The sequence below is a fragment of the Filicampus tigris genome, chromosome 16, assembly GCF_054856515.1.
Source record: "Filicampus tigris isolate MCC_2025a chromosome 16, RoL_Ftig_1.0, whole genome shotgun sequence".
In the NCBI taxonomy this organism is placed as follows: Eukaryota; Metazoa; Chordata; class Actinopteri; order Syngnathiformes; family Syngnathidae; genus Filicampus; species Filicampus tigris.
In genome coordinates, this window is record NC_141232.1 from 16,247,852 (window position 1) to 16,260,156 (window position 12,305).

The 12,305-nt window shown below is 37.5% G+C and overlaps 1 protein-coding gene across 1 annotated transcript; it reads left to right on the forward strand.

Moving 5' to 3' along the window:
• The first annotated feature begins 367 nt into the window (after window positions 1–367).
• On the forward strand, window positions 368–11,959 carry LOC147135001 (apoptosis regulator BAX-like). Its single transcript, XM_086056590.1, has 6 exons — window positions 368–657; window positions 896–926; window positions 5,001–5,165; window positions 5,273–5,411; window positions 8,309–8,413; window positions 10,102–11,959. The coding sequence occupies exons 1-6, from the start codon at window positions 630–632 to the stop codon at window positions 10,240–10,242; spliced, it is 609 nt and encodes a 202-aa protein (XP_085912716.1). The 5' UTR covers window positions 368–629; the 3' UTR covers window positions 10,243–11,959.
• The last annotated feature ends 346 nt before the right edge of the window (window positions 11,960–12,305 follow it).

The following is a 12,305-nucleotide window of genomic DNA, read 5'->3' on the forward strand; positions in this document are numbered from 1 at the left end:
CCCATTACTTGCAGTAGAGAAATCATCATTCCCCTCACATTTGAACTGCCCTAAAAAAAAAAATTGTCCAATAAGTAGAAAATAATTCCAGTGGGTTGTTCCTCCGGAAAGCCCAGACTATCAGCATGCCAAGAGTCAAAGTCTGCACAAAATACAGTACATGCAGTAGAGAAATCATAATTTCCTTCACATTTGAATTGCCATAAAAAAACATTCCTCCATTTTTTTTCAAAAATTAGGGGCAAATTCTGCACAAAATACTCTACACACATTACAAAAATCACAATTTGGTAATAATTTTAAAGTACAGCTTCAGTTGCAAACTAACCCTAGAAAAGAGCCAAAGGCGATAGGACGGAGCAAGAGACATGTAGCAACTTCCGTCCTCAGGGTAGCAGTAGAGGTTGTTGTGGGTTTATCCGTCGACCACCTCTAACTACAGAGGACGAAGAAGATAACTTTGGCATTTCTCGACAAAGTTAGGTTGACTTGAGTAGTTACCGGTGTCACAGAAAATCGCAGCTATTTATATGTTCGTTTCAGAATCATCGACTTGACTGGAGTCATCATTTGTGTGATTGTGCCAAACAACGGGAAGAACATCGTTACTTTCGTTTTATGTTAGTACGATGGCGTGCGAAGGAAACGGTATATCAGGTAAGCCTGTAATCGACACGCAAACTGTTTAATATCGACAGACCACAGTGTGTAAAGTTAGATTATTTCTATTTGGTAAAGTTGTCCACAATCCAACTACTACAACAGCATAGCAGCGGCACCAGAGTGAATTAAAGTGTGCCAATGAACCGCCCAAAGTATTACACTCTCATGACAGATTAAAAAACAAAAACAAAAAAAACTATTGCCTACTTAAACGTGCTGTTTTCCTCCACAGATGAGAGAATCGGAGAAGCCCTGATAAAGGAGTAAGTGCCTTTCTTCCGTGTTCATTCACACACCCCTACTAAACCTTGGCTAGCCGTATTGTACAGTATGCATGGGTTACGGATGATTGTTAGGGATGATTATATTTTCACATTTAACAAAGCACATTTAATCAAAACATATCTCTTCACGAAACTGAGTAAAACTTTTTAAAAGTATAATTATGTAAGAGGATACAGATAAAAGAAAGAAAAGAAAAATGAACCAATTTGTGATGTTTGTCAATTAAATGAAAGTTAACAGTTTTCAACAATGATATCAGTTTTGATTGACAACGTGCTCTTACAGGCCAATAAGGGAAATATTTGTACTAGTTGCATAGATTAAATAACGCAATAAGAAAGCATATGCCATCAAAAACTACGCCCATTGGCAAATATACAACCTTGATAATCTGTCATTCACAGTCCCCCCGCTTTTTTTGGAAGGGGGGTGGTTTGGTCTGCACACACACTACACACTCCATTATTTTGTGCACAGGTAGGTGTACTAATGAGGTGTCAGGTGTCTCGACTCTCAGCATTGTAATGTCAATTAAAAAAATAACATTTGAGGGTCCAATATCATGCTGTCAAGCATCTGGACCACTAGTAACATACTGTAGGTTTTCTAGTTTTCACATGCAATTGGGGGAAAAAACACATTTAGAAACTTTGTCAACTCCAGCCAATGTTTAATCATTGTAAAATGTAAAATTACTTTTCACAAGCAGCTTTGCGGTTTTACTTGAACTCACACCAGAGATACCCACACAGACAAAATTGTTGGTTCTTCTTATTATTATTAAGAAAATTTTTAATGGCATTTAGGTACTGTAAAATTCTTTAATTTAAATGTATCACATAAATCTGTAGGTCACATAGGCCTAACCGAAGGAACTGCATTTCAGTGTACAAAAAAGGGCGAAAAAATCCACTCTTATCTGGCCCTGTGTGAAAATAAGTATTTTGACGAATATCGGTATCAGCCTTTTTTAAAAATCTGATGGCTGATAATAAATCAATTTAAAACAGTGTTAACTTCAAGGAAGTATTTATTTAAATTTTCAGTGAACTTTATAAGAGATTCTACTGACCCTGGGAACACTGTGCACTAGGCCTGCACGATGTGTCTTTTGAACGTCGCGATTGCGATGTGCGCATGCGCGATAGTCACATCGTAGGACGTGCGATGTTTTAACTTTTTTTTTTTTTCTTAGAACACACAAACTTTGGTTTTGCTTCAAAAAAGCAGAAAGCTACTCCGTGCCCTTACATAGCTCACCCCCCCCCCCCCTTCCTGCTAATCAGTCACCGGCCCCTCCCCCTCCACTCTGCTGTCTGCTCTGAAAATAACAGGCGACATGGAGCAGCGGCAGAAGCGGCAGTGCACTTAGTCCCCAAAAGAAAGTCAACATCCAAAATATGAAAGTATTTCGGCTATAAAAAGGAAGAGCCAGAAGAACAAAACCTCCTTTGCCAACAGTGCCTTGCCGTTGTTGCTGCAAACGCCGTCACAAGCACCTGTATGAGCAGTTCAAACTAAGAAGTGGGACCCGAGGTGAAACTTCATCTACTCGAAAAACGATTACAGACTCCTTCGCCAGCATAACTCCTTATGATGATAAGTCCAAACAGCACTGACAAATCACGGATGCAATATATTTTACAGACCGTTTTAGTTATTATTGTTATATTCTTGTGAACAACTCAGGGGACTAATGCACCTGCTCTTTAAGTTTTAATATTTTTGTTCTAATTTGTTTACAATTTTGTTGCAGTTTCACAAAGTTTTTTTTATATAAATAAACAATAATAATTTTGGATCATCTGAGACATCTCAAAGCATGCATTCAACAACTTCATCTGCACGTTTAAGAACTGAAGCTGAACTGGCTGCTTTAGCTACAAGACAAAGTTTATTGGACGAGAAACATGCGTTGGAAGAAGAGGAGGAACAACTTCGCAGAAGGAAAGAAAAATTACAACTGAATACTGAAATTGCTGAGAAAATGGCACAATTAAACATACTAAAAACACGAAGCACATCAAGTGGAGGAAGGACATCAAAAGCCTCGGATGGAATGAACTCATACCTGAAAAAGGAAAAATCTCAACAGCAACTCAACGTGGATGCAGATGAATTCCATCCAGCAGAAGATACAAAACAAAAAACAGGTCAACACACTATGATGAAAAAGATGACATCCTCATACATCAAAGTTACTGAATGCTCTGTGGTTAGAATGAAGCCAACCGATACACAGCATGTTCGACAACTTATCCCAAATTCAAATACAAATACACCTCGGGTGGAAAATAATGACATTCTTGAAATTACAGTGGTACCTCTACTTATGAAGTGGAACCAGTCGAACGTGATATGATATGATTTGTAGACAATTACGATATTGACATCTTTGTAACAGAATAGAGGATGGTAATTACCACTCGATTTAAAAAATAAAATAAAATAAAATAGTGCTTCTCTTGCACTGACACGTTATTTTTACAACTTCGATTGAAACAGTAAATAATAATAAATTCTGCCTGTGTGAAAGCCACATGTCTAAGCTCTTTAGTTCTTTTGGAATTATATTTCTGTCTGCTACAGGGGCTGGGATACTAATCATTTTGTAAGTGTTGAATTTCTGGGAGAACTTCAGGTTTTCAAGGGTAATTCCAAAGGGGGCCGTTTCAGAGAGCTGTTGAGAAAGGCGCTTTAGGACTTAATGGCTTAATAACGTGGTGACTGTCGATACATTACGGTTATATTCTTTGGCGAGATCAACCAAACGCATCCCTTGTTCATATTTTTCTATTATCTCTTGCTTTGTTTGTATGGACAAAAAAAAAACGATTTTCTACTTTTTTTTTTCTTTTCCTCATTTCTAATTCAAGTAAAACTATCGGAAAACCTCAGGGGCGAATGACGAGGATGAGGACACTGCATAGACGTATGTATCACATATATATCTATCTACCTGTCTATCTACACAAATAGACACATACGGTAGAGGTCCCACTAGGTAATAGCCAATGGCAGAGCAGCTTTGAGTATGTTGCGTTCAGGAAACTCTGGAGCTGCGACTAGCAGCCCATATTGTATTTTTACCTTTCGTATCCTGAAATTTGTTTCGTAACAAGAGGAAATATTTTGCTGTTGTGGCCTTTCGTAACTTGACAATTTTGTCAGAAGAGACGTTCGGAAGTAGAGGCACCACTGTACTTGCCAACCTTTTTGAAATTGATTCAGTTACTGCTTCAGTGATTGTTTTCCAAAGTAAAAGCAGATGTTTGCAAATGTTTTATTTTGATTGAGCACAAAATATAATCAGTCTACTTTCGTGAAGGACTACAGAAATCAGACAATAAGTATTGTTGAGAGGCTGAAATCAGGATTTTGACTTTTTTCCCCCAATAAACAGTGGTTCTAAAAGATTGTGATTATTAAAATAGTGTTTGAATTTTCTAATTGATTTGTTATCGATACATTTTGACAGCTCTAAACAAATACCTTTTTAGATGTGTAATCAATATTCAGTGTGCAATATATACATGCACACATACAATGCGTATTAACAAGTTCTCAAGTTAATGTTTAAAACGTTAAAGATGTATGTAATTGATCAACATGTTATTACATATTTACTGTAATTACAATACTTGCAGTAGTTTGGTCATTGAGGTGGCAATTGGACTACATTTATTCTATATCACTGCCTTGATTCAGGTACAGGTAACACCTGAAATCTCGGTCTACTTTACTTCTGGCTCAGATTGATGTTTAAGTAAATTCTTGCTTGGTCCCTCTCAAATGTTGCTTTTGTTTTTTTTTTCTTTTGTCTTGATGGTTACCCAACTTTTCGTTTTTTTTTGGGGGGGGGGTCTAATTGTGGATATTGCTGCTGTAACGATCCAAATTCCCACACAGGATGAATAAAGTATGTGTCTATCCATCTTGTCTAATTGGCACCGCCCACCACAATGGCCATCAAGTAATGTAACTAATGGATAGATTGCATCCTGTAAAGTGTTGTTGGCTCCTTCAGTGGTGTCGTCATGTTCTTTCTCCAGGGTCATAGAGGAAGAGCTAAAGGATGTTCCCTCAGAAGATATCCCTCCTCTCACTCCTCTGGCTGTGGAAGTAAGAAGTAGTCAGGAGCAGAAGATCGTGACCCAGTTGGGCAAAATGATCCGAATAATTGGTGACAGGGTCAAAGATGACAAGGAATTCCAGGAGTAAGTTTCTTCTCCTTTTCATGTTGTTGAATAAATGCCTATGAAATTGAAAATTGTATATATTTTTTCCAACATCATCACATTGATGTTTTCATTTTGCGTAACAGTGCAATTGATGGTGTAGCCTGTGTGGAAGGATCAAAGTGGGAGAAATTCAAGAAAGTGGCCGATAAAGTCTTTGAACAGGGCATTACCTGGGAGAGAATAGCTGTGCTCTTCTATGTTGCAGGGAAGCTAGCACTCAAGGTGGGTCTGCATTTTTTTTTTCACCCCACCACACTTTTGCTGTCTCCTGTTTACCAAAGCAGCCATTTGTTGCCTTTCTGTGCCTAAGGGAATACCAAGCTCACCCATGTGGGTCAGGGTGTTGGCTTAATTTCAGCATGGAAACTTTATAATTAAAAAAAAAAAAGACGAAACCAAAGACCACCTTAATGCAAAGATTTGTATGCAATGTCCGGCAAAAATTATGGAATCACTAGACTCTGAGGGTGTTCATTCAGCAGATTACAGACATGACACAAAACTAAAGTGATTTCAAATGGCAACTTTCTGGCTTTAAGGGACAATAAAATAAATCAAGGGGAAACAAAAGTAGTAGTAGGTCACAGTTACATTTTTAGATCAAGCAGACTGAAAAAAACAGTGGAATCATGAGGAAGAAAAGATATACTTCAGCACACTATTAGTGCTTTGTTGGTGGATATCAATTTTGTTTTATTAACTAACTGTTAACATTACATTTATATACCTTATCCCTTTGCGTGCGAAGTATGTTCTTCTCTAGGACTGGGACATCTCTAGAGCGTAAATATCTCTGTCAGCGCCGCCGTATCACCTGGAAGTGGAAGTCTTTCATTTCCTCCTAAAATAACCTTGCGTTATTTTGTAATAATTATTTTATTGCGAAATAACGTAATAAAAACTGAAAACGTATTGCATTATAACGCAAAAGTTTGGCAATAAAACGCAATAGTATTGCGTTATAAAGCAATCGCAATTATTCTCGTGATGTTCCCTGGCGGGCTCTGGTCTCGTGAGCGACGTGGATGTGTTGGCAGATAAATTCTATCTTGGTTAAACAATTGTGAACATTTCAATCCCCTCGCAATACAATGGGAAATTAGCCAGCTAATGAGCTTTAAATAATGCTTATGAATTATGAAACCTCTGCCGTTAGTATCTCTCCTACGGCATACTGCACGGATGCCTTCTTTTATCGGGGGGGGGGGGGGTGAAGGGAGTGTACTGACGGAATACAAGGACAGAATCTCTTTAAAAGGACGATGATGGACGGGGTTGGAGGATGATTATTTTTATGAATAAGGACGGAGGGACGAGGGTGGAAGGGTGCCCAGGTCGCGGGTGGAGGGCGGACCGGCAAAATAGGGTAAAGTGCCTTCTCTGATGGTTAGATGCATTAGCATTTCATCATCCCCAAACGCCATTTCAATTGATGGTATAAGAAAAGTGTCCAAAATGTCAACGTTAGCTTGTGCATTCATCAAAGATGTAATGACAGCCATCTCCCCGCTGCCTTTACCTCACATGCAGCCCCATATATGTGTCCTGGAAAACCTGGAAAATGTTTGACCAATTGGAAAAAACGGAAAATGAGAAAAAAAGTAAAATGTCCTGGAAAAGCTTGAGTTGTCATGGAAAATTTGTTTTTCTCCCTCGTCTGCACCCTGCCTTGTGAGGTTACGCAAACTGGTTAAACAGACATGTACCTGTATGTATGTTTTTAGCTGCCTTCAAAGGGCAACATTGAGCTGTAGCAGTTTTCTGCTTCATCTCTTCTTTGAGCCAGCACAAGCACTGACACTACCTGCCAATCCAATTGCATATTCCCTTAGAACAGTTCTAAATGTTGCGGCCCATTGTTTCCATATGACTTTGTTGCGAGATTGACTGACTTTTCAGCCCCAAGTAAGGATTTACTTTTTCCAAAGAAGCGCCAAAACTAGATACCTTCAGTTGAAGAGTGTTGCTGTAGTGCTGTATACTGAATGTGAGATTTTTTTCTTCCTTTCTCTGGTGAGTAACAGAGAGCTGTAGTGGGCGTGACATTACTTTTGGTTGTGTGCTCTGAGATGAAATAATGTACTGTGCAGCAACCCGGTGTTGTTGACGTGTACAGTGGTACCCCTACTTACGAAATGAATTGGTTCTGGAAGAAATTTCTTAACTAGAAAATTTTGTAAGTAGGGACGTGTTTTCCATGTAAATTGCCATAATCCGTTCCAAGTCCCCCAAAATTCAGACATAAATCTTAAATAAAGCATAAAAATACATCAAAACATGTAACAAATACATGTTACAATTAGATTATGTAGTGGTTTTTGCCTGCCGTTTTGTAAACAACTGATTTAATCACGTGGCGACTGTCGATACATTACGGTCATATTCTTTGGCGAGATCAACCAAACGCATCCCCTTTTCATACTTTTCTATTATCTCTTGCTTTGTTGGTATGGACAAAAAAACCATTTTCTTCTTTTTTCCTTTTCCTCGTTTCTAATTCACGTAAAACTATCTGAACACCTCATGGCCTGAGGGGCGAATGACGTGGACGCTGCATAGACATATTTATCACATATTTATCACATATATGTCTATCTACCTGTCTATCTACACACATATACACGTACGGTAGGGGTCCCTCTTAGCCAATCGGATGCCAGGAAGATGCTAGGTAATAGCCAATGGCAGAGCAGATTTGAGTATATTGCGTTCAGGAAAATCTGGAGCTGCGAGTAGCAGCCCAAACTGTATTTTTACCTTTCGTATCCTGAAATTTCTTTCATAACAAGAGTCAATATTTTCCTGTTGAAGCATTTCTTAACTTGAAAATTTCAAAACTAAACTTTACTACTGTGTATCTTTGTAAAAGCAGAATGTTATACAGCATTTGTATTGGATCTCATCAGATTATGTAGAGAGGAAAAAAATAGTTAAAAATGTTGATGACTGTTGCTGATCTTATAAACCTGTCTTGGTGAACTTTAGAGCTCAGACATGCAATACAAGATCCCATATTTGAAGTTGATCTTCATTGAAAAGCGGAAATGATAGCATTTGTGCGGTTGAAATTTGGTAACAAGTATAATTTATATGCTTGTCAATCTCTCTGTGTCCACCAGATGGTGGAGGCTCATCTGCCTCAGTCAGTGAGGGAGATCCTTAATTGCACTGTGGATTTTTTTCGGAACAACCTACTCAGCTGGATTCGGGAACATGGTGGATGGGTGTGTTCATGTCTGATTTTCATTATTATCTCTCTCACTGCTGATAATTACCGTATTTTCAGGACTATAAGTCTCGTTTTTTTTTTTCATAGTTTGACTTATACTCTGGAGCGATTTATGTGTGAAATTATTAACACATTATTACTGTCATGTCTTGTTAGTGCTGACTTGTATTTAGGATGTTTTGTCTCCCTCTGCAGGCGCTTTACAAAACATCATAAATACAAGTCAGCGCTAACAAGCCATGACAATTACTTCTATATCATTTCACATGTTATTTGTAACCCACATAAAGAAACATAAGATACATCCTAAAAGCTATTAAAATGCATGAATAATTTAAACGGTTAAAGTCTAAAGTCTAGTCTATTTTGTTAAATAAGTAATTAAAATTGTATGATAAAAAGACAATTTGACTGTTAAGGCCTTGCTAGTCGAGGAAGCCAGCTTATCCAAACAGCTAAACATTCACAAACAAACGCCACAGACTCTTGGTGTGCAGCGAAGTTGTCTGTTTATATTGTGAAACTGCATAAGAAACAGAAAATAATATCAATCTATGCATTACATACACATGTATTTTCATAGACATGAACAAGATGAGCCTACGCCAACGATTAGCGATCACAATTAGCATTAGCGATAGCGATTAGTATGTTCAGTCAACAACCTACAATCATCCACAATTTAGCTCCTATATAAATGTTGCATGCTCATTACACACAGTTGTCTAAGTTACTTACAGACGATGGTTGAGCAAGAATGAACCACAAACAGGCAGTTGCCTGCCTCTGGCTGGGGTATTGCATCATGCAGCCACACACGTAAGAAGCCAAGCACAGAGGAGACGAAGACATAATTATGACCGAATACATAAATACTTTTGGAGACTTGGAAACATTCTACATGGTCGCGAATAAATAAAAGACTTATTTAATCGATCTACAACCGTTTTGGTGAGTTTAAAGTTATCTTACAGTAACTCTCTTGTATGCTACATGCGTGAATGTTAGCTAAATGTTACCATCGTAGCTCGGTGGAAATGATGTGTACTAAGCGCACAATTTCCTCCCAAAATGCGACTTATACTCTAGTGCGACTTACATATGTTTTTGTCCTCTTTATTATGCATTTTATGGCTGGTGTGACTTGTACTCCGGAGCAACTTATAGTCCAGAAAATACGGTATTGGTAATATGCAAGAAATGTTTCCATTTTGCTTCTTTTTGCCTAGTTAGTTTTTCAATTGAAAGAACATCAATGTCATTAGCATCAAATTAGTTCAACACAAATAATCTATTTTTTTTCTCACAGTTTTATAACAAGAACCCATGCAGACGTGTTGGAAATCTGCTACAACAAAAAGTTCCTACAATTCAAATTGCTATGCAGCCTTTCAAGACACCTTTTTCCTAAATATCTTAAATTGTCTGGATAAAGATGGACTCCTGCTGCTCTTCTAACACTTCTTAGCCTAGACTGTTATTCTCACAGAAAACTGCCTTTGTTACCACATTTCGTGAAGTATGCAGTCCCATTGAATATACTAATCAATCACCATTACTCATCCATCTCATTTAATAGCGCTAACGTTACCCGTATTGCCTCAAAGTTTCTGTATTTACACTTGGTGTTCAAACAACGATGTTTGTAGTCAGGGTAAACAACAGGGTTGTTTTTGTCAACAGATAAACAGTTTCTCGGACTTGGCAACATCCTCCATGGCGACCGTGGAATTCAACTCCCAACTCTATAGCCTCGTCATCATCTTCTGCAGTGGTCTCGCTATAGGAAGTTTTATCACCTGGAGGCTGACCAGGCACTCCTGAGGACCCCTGCACAACATACCGCCACTATTCCCGACACCCCATCGGGTTTTTTTTTTTCTTTTGTCTTTTTTTTTTTTTAAGGATCTTATGTGTAATTTGAAAATATTTTGGCACCATTTGGTCAATACTAGTACTTGGTATTATCATACTTCAAATCATACTGTATTTTATCAAACATTGTGTAGGTTGTCCTCAATGTGATTGTGAGACACCAAATTAAAAAAATTGGCAACATAAATTATTTCAGTCCTCCACAACTAACTTACACAAGTTACAAGTTAAGATGGTATTATTGTTGTGGTTCAAATGTGTTGAATATTTTGAAGAGCATTTAGAAATGTACAAAAAGTTTGACAGTTATCATTTGTTTGATTTGTGTAAGAAAAAATACACAAATAAATGATTGTTTACAAATATTATGGACAGTAGCTTAGATTTCAGTATCTTTTATAATTTGAATGCAAGTTTGATGATCTGAAAAAAAAAGTTTCATTAATGCCACAGTACTACTAAAATATCCACCCAAGTCAAGAATTAAATAGGAAAAGTCCTGTTGATATACAGTATAGCCACAAGGCAGGCAACAGGCATAGAATCAGGGAATTATTACATCCCCCTTGTTTACACTTGAAATGAATGGTCGATATAGTCTATTTTATGGTACATGCTATCGACAGTGGACATAAAAAGTGCACACCACGGTTCAAATGCTAGCTTTTTGTGATATAAAAAATGTATAAAAACGTTTTCCTCCATTGTTGTGACCAACTGTATAACCTATGCAATGCATAGGCTTCTTTTTTGTGAAGTGAATGCAAAAGTTGCCAAAAACAGTGGTTGCAAAAGTGTGCACACCCTCTTACAACTTGTGGCGTTACCGTCTGATAAGTGACACGTACTGTTCATTGACGTCAACATTGGTGTAGAGGCTACAGTATTTTTATATGAAAATGTGTCAACTGGCAGTTGATTACTCCACGACCGATATTGACTGCCTTCATTGGGATGTATTTTGTGTAGCATATGACCGTATGCTGTATTGTAACAGTTATTGCAGTATCATGTCAGTGTGGGAAAGTAACACTGACACGCATTTCCTGACTGTGAAGCAGATGTGCTAGTAACCACTATTCCACGTCCCTTAACAAATTCTGTTTTGTCAATCAAAATTATTCTTGAGAGGAGTAATTTCAAAAATCTATAGCCTTTTATGGCAAATCACCACCTGTGGGCTCTGCTTGGGCTTCACAAATAAGCACAATCACTATGGTTACCACTACTATTCAACATCAGTTTGTATGTTGTGCATAACTATTGATTGCTCCAACAGCTTTGATGTAAAATCTATCCATCCATTTCCAGTCAACACTGTGACGTCTCATTGTAATTCATCCATTCTAAAAGAAAAAAAACTTCATTGCCTTAAGTTTGATCAAGGCACCCATTACAATGCTCATATCACGTACTACCAGTACATTATTTCATCTTTACACATCTGCCGTGCCCCAGTGCCTCTAGGTTTTTAAATGGGCACCATAAAAATGTTGTTAAACCACATACCACAGATCTAGCATGTGAATGCATGCAATTTTCTTTGAGGATTTATGTTGAAAAATGGAGACCATTGTGACTTGCTTTAAATCAATCACTTTAATGTTCTTGCTCTTGAGACTATATTTGGGGCATTATCAAAATAAATGCAAATCTCATCTTTGTACATGTCTGTGTGTTGTGTAAACATGCATGTTCTACTTCCTCTTGCTCTCATTGAGCTCTATTCAGCAAAAACCCATTTTGCTCCTTAGTCAGCATCTTTAATTAACTGAGTGTAGACCAGGGTTATTATAGTTTGGGATTTTTCATTTTAGTTTAGTTGTTATTTCGTTTTCACTTTTTATATCTAATTCAGTTAGTTTTAATCAGTTATTAGAATAGATTTGTTAGTTTTTATTAGTTTTAGTTTTTTTAGAATTTGATGTATTTGTCAGGTGCAGCTTTTTTTTTTACAGTAACAAGTGTTATTTATTCAAATAAAGATGTCATGTCATGTCATGTCAGCTTCC

Bases quoted from the DNA above. Each gene is read 5' to 3' on its own strand.
- LOC147135001 (XM_086056590.1), top strand. From the start codon at position 630: ATGGCGTGCGAAGGAAACGGTATATCAG. The intron at 658-895 runs GTAAGCCTGTAA...TTTCCTCCACAG, and splicing joins CGAAGGAAACGGTATATCAG to ATGAGAGAATCGGAGAAGCC. The intron at 5,166-5,272 runs GTAAGTTTCTTC...TTTGCGTAACAG, and splicing joins GATGACAAGGAATTCCAGGA to TGCAATTGATGGTGTAGCCT.